At 43.4% G+C, this 25,367-nt stretch overlaps 1 protein-coding gene across 1 annotated transcript in view; it reads left to right on the top strand.

The window, feature by feature from the left end:
- Nucleotides 1-25,367, top strand: part of LOC123997509 (NADP-dependent malic enzyme-like) — a 134,899-nt gene that overhangs the window by 84,538 nt on the left and 24,994 nt on the right. Inside the window, exons 5-6 of the mRNA XM_046301821.1 lie at nucleotides 9,602-9,763; nucleotides 21,367-21,470. Coding sequence (XP_046157777.1) covers nucleotides 9,602-9,763; nucleotides 21,367-21,470 — 266 coding nt within the window. The remainder of the gene's footprint in view (nucleotides 1-9,601; nucleotides 9,764-21,366; nucleotides 21,471-25,367) is intronic.

Below are 25,367 nucleotides of genomic sequence, written 5' to 3'. Positions count from 1 at the left end.
CACAGTTGACGGTGCATGTCAGAGAAAAAAAAGCCATGAGGTCGAAGAAATTGTCCGTAGAGCTCCGAGACAGGATTGTGTCGAGGTACAGATCTGGGGAAGGGTACCAAAAAATATCTACAGGAAGGAATTTCCCCAAGAATACAGTGGCCTCCAATCATTCTTAAATGGAAGATTTTTGGTACCAACAAGACTCTTCCTAGAGCTGGCCGCTCGGCCGAACTGAGCAATCGGGGGAGAATGGCCTTGGTCAGAGGTGACCAAGAACCTGATGGTCACTCTGACAGAGCTGTAGAGTTCCTCTGTGTAGATGGGAGAACCTTCCAAAATGACAAGCATCTCTGCAGCACTCCACCAATCAGACCTTTATGGTAGAGTGCTAGACAGAAGTCACTTCTCAGTGAAAGGCAAATGATAGCCTGCGTGGAGTTTGCCAAAAGCCACCTAATGGACTCTCAGACCATGAGAAACTCTTTGGTCTGATGATACCAAGATTGAACTCTGTGGCCTGAATGCCAAGGGTCACGTCTGGAAGAAACTGGCACCAACCTTACATTGAAGCATGGTGGTGACATTATCATGCTGTGGGGATGTTTTTTCAGCGGTAGGGACTGGGAGACTAGTCAGGATCTAGGGAAAGATGAATGGCGCAAAGTACAGAGAGATCCTTGATCTCAGACTGGGGTGAAGGTTCACCTTCCAATAGGACAACAACCCTAAACACACAGCCAAGACAATGCAGGAGTGGCTTCGGGACAGTCCTTGAGTGACTCAGCCATAGCCCAGACTTGAACATCGAACATCTTTGGAGAGACATGAAAAAATCTGTGCAGCCACACTCCCCATCCAACAGAGCTTGAGTAACTGCAAAGAAGAACGGGAGAAACTCCTCAAATACAGGTGTGCCAAGCTTGAAGCATCGTACCCAAGAAGACTCGATGCTGCAATCGCTGCCAAAGGAGCTTCAACAAAGTACTGAGTAAAGGGTCTGAATAATTATGTAAATATGATATTCCTGTTTATTATTTTTAATAAAAACATGATTTTGTAATCACTTTTAGAATAAGGCTGTAACGTAACAAAATGTGGAAAGTCCAGGGGTCTGAGTACTTTCCGAAGGCACTGTATAGTGTAACTCCAACGTTCTTGTAAATCATACATTGATGTCAATGGGTTCTGGCCTGTTTGAGGCCATTACAACCAACTGATCTCTAATATCCTCTGATAAGTCATGATCTTGTACAAAAGCTGAAGAACATACACACATCCAGGTACTTTCCGCAGGTGCTGTAGTTGTAGGCAAACTCATGGAAAATGCCTCGCACTGCTGCTCACGCTCCCAGACATTTATTTACAACAACATTTCGACCTTTAGATCTTCATCAGGCTTCAGGCATATCAAGTCATGCTCTTGTCATGTACAGTTGAAGTCAGACGTTTACATACTCCTTAGCCAAATACATGTAAACTCAGAATTTTCACAATTCCTGACATTTAATCCAAATAAATATTCCCTGTCTTAGGTCAGTGAGGATCACCACATTATTTGAAGAATCTGAAATGTCAGAATAATAGTAGAGAGAATGTTTTACTTCAGCTTTCATTTCTTTCATCACATTTCCAGTTGGTCAGAAGTTTACCTACACTCAATTAGTATTTGGTATCATTGCCTTTAAATTGTTTAACTTGGGTCAAACGTTTCGGGTAGCCTTCCACAAGCTTCCCACAATAAGTTGGGTGAATTTTGGCCCATTCCTCCTGACAAAGCTGGTGTAACTGAGTCAGGTTTGTAGGCCTTGCTCGCACATGGTTTTTCAGTTCTGCACACACATTTTCTATAGGATTGAGGTCAGGGCTTTGTGATGGCCACTCCAATACCTTGACTTTGTTGTCCTTAAGCCATTTTGCCACAACTTTGGAAGTATGCTTGAGGTCATTGTCCATTTGGAAGACTAATTTGTGACCAAGTTTTAACTTGATGTCTTGAGATGTTGCTTCAATATCTTCACATAATTTTCTGTCCTCATGATGCCGTCTATTTTGTGATGTGCACCAGGGTCTCCTGCAGCAAAGCACCCCCACAACATGATGCTGCCACCCCCGTTCTTCACGGTTGGGATGGTGTTCCTCAGCTTGCAAGCATCCCCCCTTTTCCTCCAAACATAACGATGGTCCGTTCTATTTTTGTTTCATCAGACCAGAGGACATTTCTTCAAAACGTACGTCTTGTCCCCATGTGCAGTTTCAAACCGTAGTCTGGCTTTTTTATTGCGGTTTTGGAGCAGTGGCTTCTTCCTTGCAGAGTGGCCTTTCAGGTTATGTCGATATAGGACTCGTTTCACTGTGGATATAGATACCTTTTTACCCGTTTCCTCCAGCATCTTCACAAGGTCCTCTGCTGTTGTTCTGGGATTGACTTACACTTTCTGCACCAAAGTATGTTCATCTCTAGGAGACAGAACGTGTATCCTTCCTGAGCAGTATGACGGCTACTTGGTCCCATGGTGTTTATGCTTGCATACTGTTGTTTGTACAGATGAATGTGGTACCTTCAAGCGTTTGGAAATTGCTCCCAAGGATGAACCAGACTTGTGGAGGTCTACCATTTTCTTTCTGAGGTCTTGGCTTATTTCTTTTGATTTCCCCATGATGTCAAGCAAAGAGGCACTGAGTTACATGTACACCTCCAATTGACTCAAATGATGTCAATTAGCCTATCAGCAGCTTCTAAAGCCATGACATAATTTTCTGGAATTTTTCAATCTGTTTAAAGGCACAGTCAACTTAGTGTTTGTAAACCTTTGGCCCATTGGAATTGTGATACAGTGAATTATAAGTGAAATAATCTGTCTGTAAACAATTGTTGGAAAAAATTACTTGTTTAATGCACAAAGTAGATGTTCTAACCGATTTAGAAATTTGTGGAGTGGTTGAAAAACTAGTTTTAATGATTCCAACCTAAGTGTATGTAAACTTTTGACTTCAACTGTAGATTCAGTATGACAAGTCGTCCAGGTATTCCTGGCATGTAAAGATATGCCTGCTGCAGACTCTAGCCGCTCTACCACCTGTTCACAGCTGTCAACACAATGGCATTTCCCTCTGAATCCCTGAGCTCACAGGACCTCATATAAAACTATTCATCACAATCCGATGCCCTACTTACATAGTTCCAATAATAAAAGCTACAAATCCAGAAATAAATCAGTAAGCCCCAAATGTATGGGACTATGACTTTTATCCCCAAAAATAATAAGTGGTTTTGCTGTTAGAATGTCATAAACCCCTAATCATGTGTTCATTAGGTATTAAAAATGTGATTAGGTGGATGACATCATCCCCTGAGGTGGTGTCAGGGTGCTGTGGAACCAGTGTGGAACAAGGTTGTAAAAGTATAGTGCCAGATTGCCTGCGTCATAGACTAATCATGGAAATACACACATGCATGTTGGGTTTTGGGATCGAACATATTGTGAAGTTCATGATGATCATGATGATTTTTAAAAATGTATTACATTTTTTTGCAAGATTACATTTTTTCAAACATAAACATATACAGGCAAAATACAACGGTGAGTTAACATCTGCTAATGTGATTAGCATGACGTTGTAAGTAACAAGAACATTTCTCAGAACATAGACATGTCTTATAAGGGCAGAAAGCTTGGAGATAATGTCTAGATGCTTTTTACAGTGGAGATCAAGTTTATAAATTGGCTTGCTGGGCTGATGAGACAGTGGATTGTGCAACGAGATGGGACAGAATAAATAGGCATTTCAAGGTCATAGCTTTAGCCAGTGGTAACTTGTGGAATAGACACAGGCTGGAATGTGGTTTTAACCAATCAGCATCCAGGATTAAACCCATCCGTTGTATAAAATAGCAATAAGACACCTCTGGGGTTTGAGGTATATGGCCAATATACCGCAGCTAAGGGCTTGTGCAGGCACTCAGCATTGTGTCGTGCTGAAGAACAGCACTTGGCTGTGGTAGATTGGCCATATACCACACCTCCTCTGGCCTTATTGCTTAACACTTTAATACCAATTACCCCAGCGAAGACATTCTTTAAAAAAGTATCCAGTCATACGACTTTATATGGGCAAATAAAGCTCATAGAATAAAAACAAAAGTTTTACATCTCCCTAAGTCTGAAGGTGGTTTAACCTTCAAGACCTGGAATTATATCATATATCAATGCTTTTACCTGCGACATACAGAGCATTCAGAAAGTATTCAGACCCCTTGACTTTTTCCACATTTTGTTATGTTACAACCTTATTCTAAAATGGATTAAATACAAACATTTTCCTCATCTATATGAAAGAAAATGAAATGGATTCTACAATAATTAAAATCCCTCCATTAAAAAACACACCCCTATGGAACACTCCTTGGATAGCTTTTCAGAATTCACCGATAAATTGTCCCACATGGAAAACTAAAGGCATAGAAAAGGTAAATTACTTGGTAATAGGAAATACAATTATTTTCATGACAGAATTAAAAAGCCATTTTGGACTGACCAATGTACATTTCATAAGTGTCAAAGGCTTTTATTGACAATTACATGAAGTTGATGCAAAGAGTCAATATTTGCAGTGTTGACCCTTCTTTTTCAAGACCTCTGCAATCCGCCCTGGCCTGCTGTCAATTAACTTCTGGGCCACTTCCTGACTGATGGCAGCCCATTCTTGCATAATCAATGCTTGGAGTTTGTCAGAATTTGTGGGTTCTTGTTTGTCCACCCGCCTCTTGAGGATTGACCACAAGTTCTCAATGGGATTAAGGTCTGGGGAGTTTCCTGGCCATGGACACAAAATATCTATTTTGTTCCCAGAGCCACTTTGTTATCACTTTTGCCTTATGGCAAGGTGCTCCATCATGCTGGAAAAGGCATTGTTCGTCACCAAACTGTTCCTGGATGGTTGGGAGTAGTTGCTCTCGGAGAATGTGTTGGTACCATTCTTTATTCATGGATGTGTTCTTAGGCAAAATTGTGAGTGAGCCACTCCCTTGGCTGAGAAGCAACCCCACACATAAATGGTTTCAGGATGCTTTACTGTTGGCATGACACAGGACTGATGGTAGCGCTCACCTTGTCTTCTCCGGACAAGCCTTTTTCCGGATGCCCCAAACAATCGGAAAGGGGATTCATCAGAGAAAATGACTTTACCCCAGTCCTCAGCAGTCCAATCCCTGTACCTTTAGCAGAATATCAGTCTGTCCCTGATGTTTTTCCTGGAGAGAAGTGGCTTTTTTGCTGCTCTTGACACCAGGCCATCCTCCAAAAGTCTTCGCCTCACTGTGTGCAGATGCACTCACACCTGCCTGCTGCCATTCCTGAGCAAGCTCTGTACTGGTGGTGCCCACGATCCTGCAGCTGAATCAACTTTAGGAAACGGTCCTGACTGGACTTTCTTGGGCACCCTGAAGCCTTCTTCATAACAATTTAACCACTCTCCTTGAAGTTCTTGATGATCCTATAAATGGTTGATTTAGGTGCAATCTTACAGGCAGCAATATCCTTGTCCGTGAAACCCTTTTTATGCAAAGCAATGATGACGACACGTTTCCTTGGAGGTAACCACCCTCCTTTTGAGGCTTCCAGTCTGTTATTCGAACTCAATCAGCATGACAGTGATCTCTATCCCTGTCCACGTCAACACTCACACCTGTGTTAACGAGAGAATCACTGACATGATGTCAGCTGGTCCTTTTGTGGCAGGGCTGAAATGCAGTGGTAATGTTTTTGGGGGGATTCAGTTCATTTGCATGGCAAAGAGGGACTTTGCAATTAATTGTAATTCATCTGATCACTCTTCATAACATTCTGGAGTATATGCAAATTGCCATCATACAAACTGAGGCAGCACACTTTGTGAAAATTAATATTTGTGTCATTCTCAACTTTTGGCCACGACCGTAAACATTTTCAAAAATGATCTGAAATATTATAGACATAAGAGTAATGTTGAGGGAATCTTACTTTAGTCAGAAAAGGAAAAACATATGATAGGTAAAATATACAAAACCTTGCACAGTCTATCCAACAAACAATCTCTTATAAATATAAACTATTGGTACAAAGACATGAAAGTAACTGAAATTGGCACAAAATGGGGGGAGCGTTCAAACATAACTAACAAAATTACAGTTCATGAAAATGAATGCTTAATCCAGTATAAACGAATGTATATAATTATTATACAATAGACAAAATTCACAAATTTGACAGCACAATGGCAGTCATGCCTTAAGTGTAAAATTAACAATGACTCAATAATTCATGCCTTCTGTGAGTGTTATAAAGTCCAAAGGTTATGAGCGGAGATAGAAAGTTGGCTGTTTACAATGCAAATGTACTTTTAATCCGTATGTGCGATGAAGATACCCAATGGGTTGCACCATACTTTTCTCATCAATCATTTTGAAAATGTTTTTCTTAAAATCTGGAAATCAAATGACATAACCAAATCTAACTGCCTGTAGCTCAGGACCTGAAGCAAGAATATGCATATTATTGATACCATTTGAAAGGAAACACTTTGAAGTTTGTGGAAAATTAATGTAGGAGAATATAACACATATTTGGTAAAAGAAAAAAACATGAGTTTTATTTCCCCCCCTCATCTTTGAAATGCAATAGAAAGGCCATTATATCACTTAGGAGGCCAGGGGCCATTTAGATTTTGGCCACTAGATTGTAGCAGTGTATATACAACATTTTAGACTGATTCAATGAACCATTGCATTACTGTTCAAAATGTTGTATCACGTCTGCCCCAATGTGCCGAATTGGTCAAGTAATACATTTTCAAGTACATAACTATAGAGAACATACATTTTGTATTACCATATAATTTTTGTAAGTTTACACACTCCCAGGAATGTCATAAATGATGGACAATTAGCTTCACTACAGAAAAGACACTAATCTTCACACATCTAGATGTGGGGGGGGGGACAAATCAGAGCAAGATTACTGATAAGTACATTATTAAGTAGATTATTTACCTTCAGAGGTGAATGTATCAAACCAGTTGCCGTGATAAGTGTTTTGTTGTGCACTCTCCAACAATATCATGGTATTTGTCTCTCTGACATTTGCAACATTGTTTCAATATTTAAATTCGATCTCCAGCTATCCCATAATAATGAGTGCGTAGGGGTCAGGAGTTGGGATGAGAGAGACAGGCAGGCAGATTTTCTCAGCCAGTCGAAATCATGAATCAGCATCATTTTTATGGGTATATACACTCCCGTTCAAAAGTTTGGGGTCACTTAGAAATGTCCTTGTTTTTTTTGTCCATTCAAAATAACATCAAATTGATCAGAAATACAGTGTAGACATTGTTAATGTTGTAAATGACTATTGTAGCTGGAAACTGCTTTTTTTATTTTATGGAATATCTACATAGGTGAACAGAAGCCCATTATCAGCAACCATCACTCCTGTGTTCCAATGGCACGTTGTGTTAGCTAATCCAAGTTCATTTTAAAAGGCTAATTGAGCATTAGAAAACCATTTTGCAATTATGTTAGCACAGCTGAAAGCTGATGTCCTGATTTAAAGAAGCAATAAAACTGGCCTTCTTTAGACTAGAGTATCTGGAGCATCAGCAGTTGTGGCTTCAATTACAGGATCAAAATGGCCAGAAACAAAGAACTTTTGTCTAAAACTTGTCAGTCTATTCTTGCTTCTGAGGACTGCAGGCTATTCCATGCGAGAAACTGAAGATCTCGTACAACGCTGTGTACTACTCCCTTCACAGGACAGCGCAAACTGCCTCTAACCAGAATGCACAACTCAAGTACACTAGTGTCTAGTTTAAGAAACAGACACCTCACAAGTCCTCAACTGGCAGTTTCATTAAATAGTACCCACAAAACACCAGTCTAAGCATCAACAGTGAAGAGGCGACTCCAGGATACTGGCCTTCTAGGCAGAGTTGCAAAGAAAAAGCCATATCTCAGACTGGCCAATAAAAAGAAAAGATTAAGATGGGCAAAATAACACAGACACTGGACAGAGAAACACTGCCTAGAAGGCCAACATCCCGGGGTCGCCTCTTCACTGTTGACATTCAGACTGGTGTTTTGCGGATACCATTTAATGAAGCTGCCAGTTGAGGCCTGAACGAAACGAAATGCAGCTAATTTGCAGTCTTTCCAACTTCAGTTTGAAGTGAAAGTATTACCTGTGTTGTTGCCTAGCTCCTCTGAACAACCGTTTCCTGACGAGAGCGAGCACATTTTCTATGCCAGGTGAAATTAGCTCATTGTTATGGATGTATCCAAATAAATGTCACTAGAAAACAACTTAAACGCGTGCAAACGCAGCTGTTTTCTGTTATTCTGGCTGCACTGTTTGACGTGACTGTAAGTTAGCCGTAGTTGGCTAGCTATCAAGCAAGGGATACGAATGTTGCCATAGATATAAATCCATCAAAATAATGTTTTTAATGAAAATATGTCAATCATTATTTTAATATTTTGCTAACCCGTTGTATAAAAGTGATAATGCCCCCAAAGCAGGTGTTTGGAGGATATACCCGCATGGTTTGCCGCCACTCGTCTCAGTCTCCGGCCTAATAACAGCCATACCATATCATCCAAACACCGGCTTCTCTGGCATTATCACTTAAATACCAATGTAATTTGAACAGTAAAAAAAAAGATAATGGACCCGTGGTATACGGTCTGATATAACACGTCTTTCGGACAATCAGCAGTCGGAGCTCGAACCACCCAGTTCATAATTGTCTTTATATATTTGTTGTTGGTCACTTATTAAGCATGATGATGTTTTTAATGTCAATCAAGTTATTGTGAAGCCAAAGACACATTTCCTGGACAATTTTTTATTTTTTTTCCAAAACACCCCTGGTTATCAGGTTGTGTTACACAATCGTTAGTTTGTAAATTCCACGTTGAGAATGTCAGGCTATTCGTTTGTTGTTTTCTGTTTTAATAAGAGTGCATGGTTAGGTTGTGTGAAGCAGGACCAGGTCAGACCTGCAGGGCAGATGGAGAGTAGAGAAGCAGGATTGGTGGGGGGTTTGCTTGGAAGGGTAGTTTGGGAATGGAGTGATGAAGCAATGCTGTTACAGTAGCTAGTTTGAATATATCCTGTTAAATCATGTCCATCATTTGTTACTGAACATCGATGTATTGGCAAGTTACTGTCTGTATTTTCACTGACTGCTTGGCGATAGTCTTTGAGGTTAGGGACTACCCTTGTCTAGAGTTACTAATATTCTGCTCTGACTGATAACGTGTTTGACTTGTGTATTTTACAGACACAGGACGTGTCAGTGGTGAAACATAGTGTGAATATTTCCTGTTTAGTCATGTACACTTACTGAAACTGACTAATGAATATGATTGCTTTATTTGCAGGTTAATGTATTTTCACTGCCTGATATTATGATAACATTTTTGGCTAATCTGAGATTTTATTTGGTTCATTTCAAACAGGAAGCCGAAAGAAAATGACTGTTATCTAGAGCCATAGACAGTCTGCTCAGACTGATAATGTATTTGATTGACATAGACTCACAGGTATGATTGACATGTGTGATGTGATGTGATTGACAGGCGGTGTGTGTGACAGACGGAGAGAGGATCCTGGGCCTGGGGGACCTGGGCTGCTACGGCATGGGCATCCCTGTGGGCAAGCTGGCACTCTACACGGCCTGTGGAGGCATGCCACCCCAGCAGTGTCTGCCAGTCATGCTGGATGTGGGCACAGACAATGAGGTAAGAAGAGACACACCTAACAACCAAGGGAATACATGCATAGCTACATGCAAACAAGATGATACACAAAAAAAACGGTCAACTTTGTAACATATTATATGCTAGACGTAATATGCCAGCTAAGAAAATACCCCCCAGGCAATACGTTATATTCAGGTAAGCCCCTCAGTCTCCAAACTCCATTTTCCAAACAACTGAGGAAAGCCCCACTGTTCACCCATGCAAGACAGAAAAGCACCTATCCATCCTGCCAGCCTGCCAGCACTGCCAGTCAACAGTATTCAGAGAGGCCCTCTGGTTTGGTTTTTCCTGCTGGTCCCACTGGTCCTATGTATGGCCTGGCCCTCCTCTTTATAGGTGAAAGAGGAGCCTCACTCTGGGCCGGGCGGCACGTGTGCTGTGGCCACACTGTTAAACAGGAGCAAACTAAGAATAGTCTGTGTTGTGTACACGGCTATATTTAAACTCTGTGTATTTTCTCCATGTCATCCAGAGCTGGGCCACGGGTGTGCCACTGCCACCGTATGCCTGCTGCCTGGCTGAGCCAGGACCTGCTCTCCAAGCCTCTTAGTTTCAGCATAAGAGTTGGGCAGAGGATAAAGGGTGATTTGGGCTTAGTTGGGTAGGTCTGGTCAAGGATAGACATGATGCTGAGAATGAGACATAAAAGAAGACCATCCCTGTGAAAGAAGGATAGATGGGTGGGAGGAAAGAAGAGTGAGATGGATTTGCGGTTGGCTGGGTATAGGACTGGTCAAAGATGTAAACGACTGACAATAATCACTGGAGATGGAGAGAAATAACGAGAGGCACTCCATGGGCATCAAAACGAGGACACCAGTATAAAAGAGGGATAAGTAAAGGAAGGGGTAGGGAAAGATAAGGAGGCGGGAAGCAGAGTTGAACAGGGGGACTAGCCCGATCACTGTCCATTCGCTGTGTGGTTGGTCTCCACAAACTCTCTCCATGTTCTCTTATGTCGGCTGGCCAATTCACACTTCATCAAACCACACGGAGACCCAGAAGAAATACCCCTTATTCCTAAAAGGCCTATGAGAGAACCTATAAAAGATCATACACTACAGCATGAATACCGTAGGTGGCATTGGATCTTGGTGTATAGGTTTTATGTTTTCTCTCTCTGCCAGTGTCTCCCACTCTGTTCTACCTCATAGCAGAGGTAAATACCATGCCCTTCTGCCCCCATCCCTTTAATAGCATCTCCATACACACTTCTATGCATGAACTCTATTGTTCTATTGAAAGATTTTGAAAGAGACTGTCACAGGTCCAGTTTAGAAATGCTTGGGGGATTGTCAACTATTCCCGGACATTTATAGGCATCAAAACACCACTTTAACTAGCTGACTCAGAGACTATGTCTGTGTCCTCAATGCACTCTGTTGCTGCTGCCAGAGGATGGAAGCAAATAGGGGTTTATAACCATATATTTGTGTGTGTGTTAGCACTTTTTTCCTAAGAGTGCAATCTAGAACCTAAAAGGGTTCTTCGGCTGTCCCCATAGGGAATACCTTTGAAGAACCCTTTTCAGAACCAAAAAGGGTTTTCCTATGGGGACAGCCGAACAACTCTTTTGGAACCTGTTTTTCTAAGAGTATGTGTCTGTATTGTCTGTGTGCGTGCATGTTTGAGATGTGTTTCTCTGCTATGCCTGGATTTAGCTTGGTCTGTCTACTTTCTATGTTCCTCTATTCATCCCTGTATGTATGGAAGTGTGTGTATGGAGTATTTATTTTATTATATGTGTGCATTTAGTGATGTGTGCTCATATTTCATGCTACTCTGCCTTTGTGTGATGTGTGTCTGTGGCAGGGACTGAATTGGAATGGGCCGTAACCTTCATGTGTGAAAAGGTGTTCTTCCTCACACTCAGAGAAGTTCCAGGTTTCTGCCTGTTGTTTTCCAAACCTGTAGAGTGTTTGCAGATGTAGGACTGCAAAATAATATCACACAGCAGCAGCCCAGCAGCTCAGTATCTGTCAGAGTTTACAACAGGCCAAGCACATTTACCTTAAAAATCACCTCGCCACCCGGGAAGCAGCATGTGCCAGCCATTACCACAGATCACTCATCACCAAGCACTCCATCAGGATCACTACAGGCACACAAACACTCAGTCGGGCACGGGCGCACCCATGTATGCATAGACACAGGTCTTTGTGTGAATGCGTGTGCACGTGTTACACAACCTCACGAGAACTAAGACCTTGCCCTGTAGTCTCTAGTTGGCCATCACAACCTTTTCCATTTTTCCATTATTCTAAAGAGATGACAAGCTAAATGAGTTGTAATAGGATAAATGGAGTGCCTGTGTGTCTTAAGCCATATGGAGTTCCTCTGGCTTGACTCATAATATATTATCTCAGACACGCTGGTCTGATGCCTGATGCCGTGCCCCAGTCCCTACACAGTGGTGGAAGTAGGCCGTAAATAATTGAAAATATGAGGCTTATTTCTGACCTTGGGTAGGTATGAGGACTCCTGCACTGAGGTCAGGCATGCGACGTCTTGACCTTGACTGGGGTTGTGTCCAAAATGGCACCCTGTTCTCTGTGGGACCTGGTCAAATGTATATAGGGATTAGGAAATACTGTAGTGTGCTATGTGAGACTCAGCCTGGATCTCCCTGTGGTAGTGTTGCACTGTAATTCCAGAGCGTGATGAAGCAAGGGGGAATGTTTTGGGAACATGTCCAGTAAACAGATGGGATATGGCAGAGCTCCTGTATAGGATGTGACTGATGCATGGGATGGGCTGTGCTGTGCTGTGTTGTGTAAGGCGCTTTGGAGGCGTGCGCTTCTCTAGGTGCACTGGAATGCGGGAAGTGGATCATCTCTTGTGTAAACCATCGCTAATCCTACACAGCCCTGCTTACCTATGGACTTCTCGCTCTCTCCTCCCTCTCACACACAAACACACATACTGTTTCTGATGCATCATTCAGCTCTCTAACACCCCATCACATGCACAAGCACGTACTCACAAAAACAGATGCACATCTCTCTCTCTTTCCTCTCTCCTTTGTCTATTTCCCACACACAGACATATATACTCACACTCATCAGTAAGACATGTCTCTGTGTCTGCATGTTGTTTTCTCTCCCAGTAAACAGGTCTGTAGAGTGAGTATACAACACATATATTTTTTTTTCTAAATGGCCATGAATCTAAATGTGGCTTGTGGGAAATAAACTAAACAGTGAGTGTTATGGGAAAGTTGGCCCTCATCTCGCTCTTTCTCTCTCCCACTCACTCTCTTTCTATCCCTTTCTCTTTCACTGATATTACCTGGTATAACCTCTGTGTCACAACACACACACTGAAATGAGACCCCGGTGATGTCATCCCACACAATGCGTTGTTTGTCTTGTGTTGGGTGCACTCTCCTGGACCCAAAGGGGGTCATCCCTTCAGACAGGCCCCTATCGCCCCCCCCACTCTGCTCCCTCATCCTCCACTCTTCCCTCCCTCTCCTACCTCTCTGTCCTAAACAGACCCTGACTGTTGCTTTTGAACAGGGTCGGTTCCACCTGAAAGCAGAAAGAACAGCTCAGGCGATCAACAGATGAGTATCTCAGGGAGAAAGTCGACATGTCTCAACACCTCAGTGCTGTGTCAACTGAGCCAATACATGAGATTAAACTCATTCATTATTACTCTGTCAGAGCTGTTTTTACGGTATCTCCTTCCTCTGATATTATAGTATGCACACAAGAAAGTAATCTAGCGTCTTGTAAAAGTCAATCATTGAGTTGTCATACATGGACCTTTTATGAACATGGTTGAGGATGTTGTTTTAGTGAGTGGTGAGACCTGTGTCAATGCCTGGGGTGGAAGGTTTTGAAAATGTCAGGGGCTTTAAAGTTACTCTGGGAGTTGTTAATGGGTATACTTGTTTTGATTGACAGTGTCATTGTCTATTTGTGACACAGAGCCTGTCCCAGCTCTGTCCAAATAGACCACCACCTTAAATCCCCCCCCACCCCCAGACTCCACGGAATCTAAACGCTCCGGTCTTGATGAGGCATGATAGTGTTCCAGATCACTTCTTCCCAGGGGGATCATAATTCCCTTGCGTCATGTCTTCAGTTGAACAGATCTGTGGCAGTCGGTACCGTTTTTAAGATGAGGGAGTCAGATTTTTTTTTTTTTCATGAGAATGGCCTTATTTCTATTACAGCATATTCGATGACTGTCATTCATATTCCATTTCCATTTACATTACATTTAAGTCATTTAGCAGACGCTCTTATCCAGAGCGACTTACAAATTGGTGCATTCACCTTATGACATCCAGTGGAACAGTCACTTTACAATAGTGCATCTAAATCTTAAAAGGGGGGGGGGTGAGAGGGATTACTTATCCTATCCTAGGTATTCCTTAAAGAGGTGGGGTTTCAGGTGTCTCCGGAAGGTGGTGATTGACTCCGCTGTCCTGGCGTCGTGAGGGAGTTTGTTCCACCATTGGGGGGGCCAGAGCAGCGAACAGTTTTGACTGGGCTGAGCGGGAACTGTACTTCCTCAGTGGTAGGGAGGCGAGCAGGCCAGAGGTGGATGAACGCAGTGCCCTTGTTTGGGTGTAGGGCCTGATCAGAGCCTGGAGGTACTGAGGTGCCGTTCCCCTCACAGCTCCGTAGGCAAGCACCATGGTCTTGTAGCGGATGCGAGCTTCAACTGGAAGCCAGTGGAGAGAGCGGAGGAGCGGGGTGACGTGAGAGAACTTGGGAAGGTTGAACACTAGACGGGCTGCGGCGTTCTGGATGAGTTGTAGGGGTTTAATGGCACAGGCAAGGAGCCCAGCCAACAGCGAGTTGCAGTAATCCAGACGGGAGATGACAAGTGCCTGGATTAGGACCTGCGCCGCTTCCTGTGTGAGGCAGGGTCGTACTCTGCGGATGTTGTAGAGCATGAACCTACAGGAACGGGCCACCGCCTTGATGTTAGTTGAGAACGACAGGGTGTTGTCCAGGATCACGCCAAGGTTCTTAGCGCTCTGGGAGGAGGACACAATGGAGTTGTCAACCGTGATGGCGAGATCATGGAACGGGCAGTCCTTCCCCGGGAGGAAGAGCAGCTCCGTCTTGCTGAGGTTCAGCTTGAGGTGGTGATCCGTCATCCACACTGATATGTCTGCCAGACATGCAGAGATGCGATTCGCCACCTGGTCATCAGAAGGGGGAAAGGAGAAGATTAATTGTGTGTCGTCTGCATAGCAATGATAGGAGAGACCATGTGAGGTTATGACAGAGCCAAGTGACTTGGTGTATAGCGAGAATAGGAGAGGGCCTAGAACAGAGCCCTGGGGGACACCAGTGGTGAGAGCGCGTGGTGAGGAGACAGATTCTCGCCACGCCACCTGGTAGGAGCGACCTGTCAGGTAGGACGCAATCCAAGCGTGGGCCGCGCCGGAGATGCCCAACTCGGAGAGGGTGGAGAGGAGGATCTGATGGTTCACAGTATCGAAGGCAGCCGATAGGTCTAGAAGGATGAGAGCAGAGGAGAGAGAGTTAGCTTTAGCAGTGCGGAGCGCCTCCGTGATACAGAGGAGAGCAGTCTCAGTTGAATGACTAGTCTTGAAACCTGACTGATTTGGATCAAGAAGGTCATTCAGAGAGAGATAGCGGGAGAGCTGGCCAAGGACGGCACGTTCAAGAGTTTTGGAGAGAAAAGAAAGAAGGGATACTGGTCTGTAGTTGTTGACATCGGAAGGATCGAGTGTAGGTTTTTTCAGAAGGGGTGCAACTCTCGCTCTCTTGAAGACGGAAGGGACGTAGCCAGCGGTCAGGGATGAGTTGATGAGCGAGGTGAGGTAAGGGAGAAGGTCTCCGGAAATGGTCTGGAGAAGAGAGGAGGGGATAGGGTCAAGCGGGCAGGTTGTTGGGCGGCCGGCCGTCACAAGACGCGAGATTTCATCTGGAGAGAGAGGGGAGAAAGAGGTCAGAGCACAGGGTAGGGCAGTGTGAGCAGAACCAGCGGTGTCGTTTGACTTAGCAAACGAGGATCGGATGTCGTCGACCTTCTTTTCAAAATGGTTGACGAAGTCATCTGCAGAGAGAGAGGAGGGGGGGGGCTAGGAGGATTCAGGAGAGAGGAGAAGGTGGCAAAGAGCTTCCTAGGGTTAGAGGCAGATGCTTGGAATTTAGAGTGGTAGAAAGTGGCTTTAGCAGCAGAGACAGAGGAGGAAAATGTAGAGAGGAGGGAGTGAAAGGATGCCAGGTCCGCAGGGAGGCAAGTTTTCCTCCATTTCCGCTCGGCTGCCCGGAGCCCTGTTCTGTGAGCTCGCAATGAGTCATCGAGCCACGGAGCGGGAGGGGAGGACCGAGCCGGGCTGGAGGATAGGGGACATAGAGAGTCAAAGGATGCAGAGAGGGAGGAGAGGAGGGTTGAGGAGGCAGAATCAGGAGATAGGTTGGAGAAGGTTTGAGCAGAGGGAAGAGATGATAGGATGGAAGAGGAGAGAGTAGCGGGGGAGAGAGAGCGAAGGTTGGGACGGCGCGATACCATCCGAGTAGGGGCAGTGTGGGAGGTGTTGGATGAGAGCGAGAGGGAAAAGGATACAAGGTAGTGGTCGGAGACTTGGAGGGGAGTTGCAATGAGGTTAGTGGAAGAACAGCATCTAGTAAAGATGAGGTCGAGCGTATTGCCTGCCTTGTGAGTAGGGGGGGAAGGTGAGAGGGTGAGGTCAAAAGAGGAGAGGAGTGGAAAGAAGGAGGCAGAGAGGAATGTACAGGAATTCACCTAGTTCAATGTAGCATCGATAGGTGTAGGCTACTACATGATACTCTAATTTTCCCTGTACCCATCATGAGGTTGCTAAAACCTAGCCAATGAATGAAAGTTTACAGCGTAGGTGCACACAGGTCGAGTCAAAAATTTGACACAGTGACACATGGACAGACACATTCAATACTGCCTTGCACAATCTTGCCTGCATCTATCTGATCTAGGGCGTAATCATTAGTCCAACAGTTGCAAACATGACTTTCTATTGGACAATTGCAGGTATGTTTAGCCCTGTTTTGCTCTCTTAGCCCTGTTTCGCTCTCTTTGCTACGTTTAAGAAATGTTTTTCAACAGAATCAGTAGAATGAATACACCCCTGATCTCACAAACAGTTCACTTTTATAGCAGCCACGTTGTATTCCCTCTCGCATCTATGCGCTCTCCTCCTCTAACCTTTTCCCTTCACTTGTGGACTTCAATGCACAACACATCAGCTGTATGTGACCAGGCAAAAAAAACTTTCCAAGCCAAACCATATCATAACTGCTACACACAGCCTAGATCATTGTCACCATATTAGCTAGTTAACATAGCTATTAGAACTAACACGTTAGTAAACCAGCTATAATGATGCGGTAACCTTAGTGTACAGTCAGTAAACAGTTTAGCAGTAACACCGGCAGGCCCCGGTGGCAATAAATTAGTAAAACCAGAAGCGTAACTTGACTTTGAAGAGTTCCAGTGTTGTATTGGATAGTCATAGCCACCTAGCTAACAGCATCCCTCTGTTTCAGCAGTGTTTGAATAGGCTAAACTAGCTAGCTGAATTTCGTAGCTAAGTAAGTGAAAAAAACAACCTCTATTGTTTCTCCTTCGTCTTTTAAGAAATTAATTTGTTCAAAACGATTGTCTTTTCTCCAATCAAATCGAAGTTTATTGGTCACATACACATGGTTAGCAGATGTTATTGAGTGTAGCAAATGCTTGTGCTTCTAGTTCCGACAGTGCAGCAATATCAACAAGTAATCTAACAATTCCACAACAACTACCTAATACACACAAATCTAAGTAAAGGGATGGGATAAGAATATGTAGATATGAATATATGGATGAGCAATGACCGCGCAGCATAGGCAAGATGCAATAGATGGTATAACATACAGTATATACATATGGGATGAGTAATGCAAGATATGTAAACATCATTATTAAAGTGGCCTTAAAGTGACTAGTGATCCATTTGTTAGTGGCCAATGATTTCAAGTCTGTATGTCGGCATTTGTGAGTCTGTGATGTCTGTTTAGCAGTCTGATGGCCTTGAGATAGAAACTATTTTCCAGTGTCTCGGTCCCAGCTTTCAGTGTCTCGGTCCCAGCTTTGCTGCACCAGTACTGACCTCGCCTTCTGGATGGCTCGGGTAGTTGATGTCCTTAATGATCTTTTTGGCCTTCCTGTGACATCGGGTGATGTAGGTGTACTGGAGGGCAGGTAGTTTGCCCCCGGTGATGGGTTGTGCCTGTCAGGTAGTCCAGAACCCAATCGCACAGGGAGACCCAGGGCTTCAAGCTTAATGAGGAGCTTGGAGGGTACTGTGGTGTTGAATGCTGATGGGAGTCAACTACTCACAACATTTTGTGCACTGCAGTGCTAGCTACTGTTGCTGTAGCATATGCTTTCAGTACTAGATTAATTCTCTGATCCGTTGATTGGGTGGACATGTCAGTTCATGCTACAAGAGCTCTGATAGGCTGGAGGACATCCTCCAGAAGTTGGCATAATTACTGTGTAAGTCTATGGAAGGGGGTGAGAACCATGAGCTCCCTACTGTAGGTTTTGTATTGAAGTAAATGTAACCAGAGGAGGATGTCCTCCGACTACCCCATCTACTGTAGACTGTTTTTGCAATTATTTGGTAGACAAATGGATATATTTTGTATAGTTGAATCTAAAAATGATAGCTTTTAAAATGTTTGACAATTACAAAAAAAATGAAATTCACTGAGGAGGACGGTCCCTTGAAGCAGACAGTGGAGCAGACAGGGGGGCCAGGATTGGCGTAGAAGACTGGCAGGATCCTAGGGAGGACATCCCACTCCCGGATTAAGAAACCTGGCTCCAGGTGGCTCTCTTTTACAGACACATGCCAGAGATAGATAAGACATAGAAGAAGTACAGTATTAAAACACACAATAAAACACACTAGCTGACCACAGCGAAGAAGAGACACTTTGTAGAGTAGACCAAGCTTTGATGTAGAGTGTGTGCGTGATAAATCACATACAGGGGCCCTCTGAACCCAGGCCTCAGTCAAAGGGCTGCAGGGCTAGCGTAGTTACTCAATCCCTCTTTCTCTCTGTCTCAATCTGGCCGTCACCGAAACAACTTTCATAACAAGCCAGCTTGGATGGCAATAAAATGGACTAACTATAGCGAAATATTTCAAGGATGGAATGGCAGTAAATGAAGCCGTGTGTATTACGAGGCTGCGCCAAGCAACACAATGGGGAATGGGGAGGGATGTGAACTGGACTTGGGGATGGTAACCAAACCTTATTTCACCTTTCCCATCATCCTGGTTCCTCCTTTCTGTTGATCCAACCTTTGGTGAAAGGGTGTGGTGTTTTTTAGCCAAAAACGAGGCCTGATAAAAATCCAGCCAGCAGCAGTGGCATTTGAAACTCTAGTAAAGGAGTATGATAGGCCGATAAGGTTTGACCTGTGCTATTTGCACACAAAAAAAGAAAACCGGTGCACTTTTCTGACCAAAGCAACAATTTTCTATGAACAGTTTTGGGAGAGTGGATTAATTCTACCAATAACCTTCAGCAAACTACTTCCACATTTTTGTCCAGAAGTTTAATTTGAGCTGTTACCTACGGCAATGAGGTCATTTAGGGATCTAAGCATTACCAGTTAGTCTTGACTTTGTTTCCCCATAATAGCCCTTGTGAGGAGTGAAAAGTGCCAACAAAAATGGAATTCAAACCAACAAGGGTGATAAGGCCAACACTTTTGGTTTGGTGAGGGTCAGTGGTATCACACACCCCCCCCTTCCTTTTGCCCTCAACAGCTTCAATTCCTTGGAGCATGGACTGTACAATTGTCGAAAGCGTTCTACATGCTGGCCCATGTTGACTCCCAATGCGTTCCACAGTTGTGTCACGTTGGCTGGCTGTCCTTTGGGTAGTGGATCATTCTTGATACACACAGGAAACCTTTGCGTGTGTAAAACCCAGCAGCGTTGCAGATTTTGACACAAACCGGTGCGCCTGGCACCTACTACCATACTCTGTTCGAGGGCACTTAAATCTTTTGTCTTGCTTATTCACCCTCTGAATGGCACACATACACAATCCGTATCTCAATTGTCTCAAGGTTTAAAAATCCTTCTTTAACCTGTCTCCTCCACTTCATCTACACTGATTTGAAGTGGATTTAACAAGTGGCATCAATAAGGGATCATAGCTTTCACCTGGTCAGTCTATGCCATGGAAAGAGCAGTTCTTAATGTTATGTACACTCAGTGTATATTTGCTGATGCTATCTGAACTGACAGAGGCTGCACTCCTCATTGCTCTTTTGGAATCAACGACACGTGGTTCACATTATAGGGGGCTCAGGCTTCCAGTGATAAGTGTGTGTGTGTGTGTGTGTGTGTGTGTGTGTGTGTGTGTGTGTGTGTGTGTGTGTGTGTGTGTGTGTGTGTGTGTGTGTGTGTGTGTGTGTGTGTGTGTGTGTGTGTGTGTGTGTGTGTGTGTGTGTGTGTGTGTGTGTGTGTGTGTGTGTGTGTGTGTGTGTGTGTGTGTGTGTGTGTGTGCCAATATCACTTGATTCTTCCTTGCTACTTTAGTTTTTCCACTGTTTTCTTTTTTCTTTTAAAAGAGGACACAAGCTGCCTCCTGTGTGAGAATGTGTGTGTGTGCTATCTGTCCATTTTACTGTGGATTTTACTTTTAAGGGGACAACGTTGCCCAGAAATAGCATTTGAGAGTGGTTATTAAAAACCATAAATTGCTTGAGCTGGAACCAGTACTGCAGGGGTTGTTGAGTGCTTAAGGGCACAAAGGAAAGGCCTCGTAAGAGCAGGGGTCTCCCACATTTACACCACACAACTATCTTCCTGTCTTACGCACTCTTTGTCAAACACACATGTGCATGGACACTCTCTCTCTCGCACACACACACACACACACACACACACACACACACACACACACACACACACACACACACACACACACACACACACACACACACACACACACACACACACACACACACACACACACACACACACACACACACACACACACACACACACACACACACACACAATGTACAGTACACGCAAATACTTCCCTTTTTCTCTCTCCCAATTCATTTGAATGTAAATCCAAACACCAAATCATGTCTCACTTTCTCCCCCATGTTTTTTTTTAGTTCCACACCAAAGAGATCATAATCATAGTTGTAAATCTTACTTATGTCACACAGTTCTATCCATTATCATCCAGTGGCTAGGACAGTCAGTGTGTGATGGATTTGCAGTGTGGTTGTGGGGGAATGGGCTTTGCTGAATCTGAAGGATCGAGGCCTTGTGACCTCTAACCCAGTCTTTTTTGGATAAGTAGTGGTCTAAAATGCAGGAGTAAATGGAATCCAACCAGTCCAAACACTCTCTGTCTCTGCATAGCGTGCCTCACAGTATGATGTCCGCTCCTACAGTATGTGTGACATACCCAGCTGCCGCAGATGGAAAAAGCAGTTCTCCTCCACCCCTGGGTCTGTGTGAAATCTTTACCACTATATACTGTACGAACTGACTCTAACCTTCCCTCCCTCTCCCCCCTCTTTTCTAGGAGCTGCTGAAGGACCCTCTATACATTGGGCTGAGACACAAGAGGATTCGAGGCCAGGCCTATGATGACTTGCTGGAGGAGTTTATGAAGGCAGTGTCGGACAGGTACAGTAGAACTATTTTCACACTACTTAGCCGAGCTAAGCCCGAGATGTACTGGGCTAGTTTGGTTACACATCCACCATAGGCAATGGAACCAAGCTGGAAAGGACGGCATGCAAAAATATCTGAGCCAGCACAGTATGGTTCAGGTTCACCCTGTAGTGAAAATGAGGTACTGTATATGACTACTGCCCAAGAATCACACCTCAACACTTCTGCCTTGTACTCTATTTTATCTAAGGTTCAAGACAGTGACTCTGAAAGGGTTTATGCACTAATGCCCCTATCAGCCTAGGAACTGCATATGAAGAGGTTTTTTCCCAAAACGCATTATCCACCAATTTTTCTGATTTGTGTCTTTTCATGAAAAACTAAATTGGACGCTATATATCCACTGTTTAGCTGGAATGGACTGTTCATATCCTGTATATTTGACTGTGAAATGTGGTTGTCTCCACTAGCTATCTTAAGATGAGTGTACTTACTGTAAATCACTCTGGATAAAAACATCTGCTAAATGACTAAAATGTCAAATGCACATGTTTTGCGTACATATCTCCTATCAGTGTTTGGAATTATTTAATAAAAAAATATATATATATTGATGTCACATGTACAGTTGAAGTCGGACATTTACATACACCTTAGCCAAATACATTTAAACTCAGTTCTTCACAATTCCTGGCATTTAAAAAGAGTAAAAATTCCCTGATTTAGGTCAGTTAGGATTACCACTTTATTTGAAGAATGTGAAATGTCAGAATAATAGTAGAGAATGATTTATTTCAGCTTTTACTTCTTTCATCACATTTCCAGTGGGTCAGAAGTTTACATACACACAATTAGTATTTGGTAGCATTGCCTTTAAATTGTTTAACTTGGGTCAAACATTTCAGGTAGCCTTCCACAAGCTTCACACAATAAGTTGGGTGAATTTTGGCCCATTCCTTCTGACAGAGCTGGTGTAACCGAGTCAGGTTTGTAGGCCTCCATGCTCGCACATGCCTTTTCAGTTCTGCCCACAAATTTTTTATAGGATTGAGGTCTGGGCTTTGTGATGGCCACTCCAATACCTTGACTTTGTTGTCCTTAAGCCATTTTTCCACAACTTTGGAAGTTATGCTTGGGATCATTGTTCATTTGGAAGACCCATTTGCTACCAAGTTTTAACTGATGTCTTGAGATGTTGCTTCAATATATCCACATAATTTTCATGCCTCATGATGCCATCTACTTTGTGAAGTGCACCAGTCCCTCCTGCAGCAAAGCACCCCCACAACATGTTGCCACCCCCGTGTTTCACAGTTGGGATTGTGTTCTTTGGCTTGCAAGCCTCCCCCTTTTTCCTCCAAACTTAACAATGGTCATTATGGCCAAACAGTTATATTTTTGTTTCATCAGACCAGAGGACATTTCTCCAAAAAGTATGATCTTTGTCCCCAAGTACAGTTGCAAATTGTAGTCTGTCTTTTTTATGGCTGATTTGGAGCAGTGACTTCTTCCTTGCTGAGCGGCCTTTTAGGTTATGTTGATATAGGACTTGTTTTACTGTGGATATAGATACTTTTGTACCTGTTTCCTCCAGCATCTTCACAAGGTCCTTTGCTGTTGTTCTGGGATTGATTTGCACTTTTCGCATCAAAGTACATTCATCTCTAGGAGACAGAACAGGTCTCCTTCCTGAGCGGTATGACAGCTGCATAGTCCCATGGTGTTTATACTTGCGTACTGTTGTTTGTACAGATGAACGTGGTACTTTCAGCCATTTGGAAATTGCTCCCAAGGATGAACCAGACTTGTGGAGGTCTACCCTTTTTTTCTGAGGTCTTGGCTTATTTCTTTTGATTTTCCCATGTCAAGCAAAAAGACACTGAGTTTGAAGGTAGGCCTTGATACTTCCACATGTACACCTCCAATTGGCTCAAATGATGTAATTAGCCAATCAGAAGCTTCTAAAGCCATGACATAATTTTCTGGAATTTTCCAAGCTGTTTAAAGGCACAGTCAACTTAGTGTATGTAAACTTCTGACCCACTGGAATTGTGGTACAGTGAATTATAAGTAAAATAATCTGTCTGTAAACAATTGTTGGAAAAATGAATTGTCATGCACAAAGTAGATGTCCTAACTGACTTGCCAAAACTACAGTTTGTTAACAAGAAATGTGTGGAGCGGTTGAAAAACAGGTTTTAATGACTCCAACCTTAGTGTATGTAAACTTCAGACTTCAACTGTATATGATACGGATAGTCATGAATAAATTGTGAATAATGATGAGTGAGAAAGTTTTTTGGTAGGTATGATATTTATGCCTCTAACTTTCTCTCTCATCGTTATTCACAATTCATTCATGATTATCTGTAATCATGGTAACATCCACATTATTGTAGAAGTGTTTAGAAACATATTGTATTCTTATTTCCTATAAAAGTGATTCCAAAATTATACAATACATTATTTACCATGAATGTCTATTGGGCACTTATTGCAGGCACTTTTCTGATATTGTTTACGATAAGTAGCCTATAATAGAAAAAATGTGACGTTTGAAATGAAATAAGTTTGCTAAAATGGGTGAGTGTTAATGGGACAGTTGATGGTTCACATTAATGTTAGAAACATATCTTTCTATTCATCGTTATCGCATCAATTCAGTCAATTTATCGCGATATGGATATTTGTCCAAACCGCCCAGCTTTAGTCAGCATACTGTTCTAAGCCTATGTGTCGATATGTCGTCATACTTTATTTTATATTACACATCAGACGAAAGAGCACAGGCTCATTCTCAAGCTGACCTCGTGCTGATGCTGTTACATGGTGGTGTGGGTCTACTGAGCTTGTACAGAATATCTGGGCCTTCAGTTTACACTGGTTGGAATGTGAGGGTGTATGTGCCTCTGGTTTGTGTGTAGAGGCCGTTTCTGAGTGCTGACTTAAGTGGTCAGATATCTGACCACACACACACACACACACACACACACACACACACACACACACACACACACACACACACACACACACACACACACACACACACACACACACACACACACACACACACACACACACACACACACACACACACACACACACACACACACACACACACACACACACACACACACACACACAAAGGCCCATGATATCCTGCAGCCTAGTGATGTAACCAATCTAGCCCTTTCAAACCCCAGTCTCCAGTGCGTTCAGTGCTTGACATGGCAGGAAAGGATTGGTTAGAGATGGACTCGCTGGACTTATATGCGTAACTGGATATAGGGCTGTTTGGTATTTGATATGTTTCTACATTAGGTTTGTACACTCATACTGGATATTTTGTCACTTTGTGGGGATGGTTAAATGACTGTATAAATAAGGGGATGGATATGGAGAGGCCTATACTTTCCCCTAGGGCTTGGAGTGTGTCCAGTCCATTTCTGTCGCTATAGTGGCTGATGTTTTGGCTTCGGTGACACAGAGTTGTCCCTGACAACCCCATGTCACATGTGGCCTTGCTTAATGTCAGACAAGTTCAGCTCTGCAGAGACCAGGGTCTGGGGCCCCTCCAACTGGCAGGGGAAAGCCATGACTCCTTAATAACCGGGTGGCTTGACAACTCCAGGGAATGGCAGAGCTTTTCCCCCGAAAGAGCCGGATTGGTGGAGAACAAATGATTATTGGGTTGGAAACTGAGTGAATGAATGATTATAGTCTGGGAGAGAAAGAGAGAGAGCTCTTAGTCGGGCCGGGCACTTATTTGGTGCCGCTTCATATTCTGAAGCTGATTTTTTTTTATACTCACACTGCCTCATATAATTTGATATCTTTGCTCATCAATGGCCATGCAAGCATTTGTCATTTTTATTTATTTATTTATTTCACCTTCGGTTAACCAGGTGG

This window comes from Oncorhynchus gorbuscha, linkage group LG15 (assembly GCF_021184085.1).
Source record: "Oncorhynchus gorbuscha isolate QuinsamMale2020 ecotype Even-year linkage group LG15, OgorEven_v1.0, whole genome shotgun sequence".
Taxonomy (NCBI): domain Eukaryota; kingdom Metazoa; phylum Chordata; class Actinopteri; order Salmoniformes; family Salmonidae; genus Oncorhynchus; species Oncorhynchus gorbuscha.
Note: the sequence above shows the minus strand (reverse complement) of the source record. Positions and strands in the feature narration are given on the sequence as shown.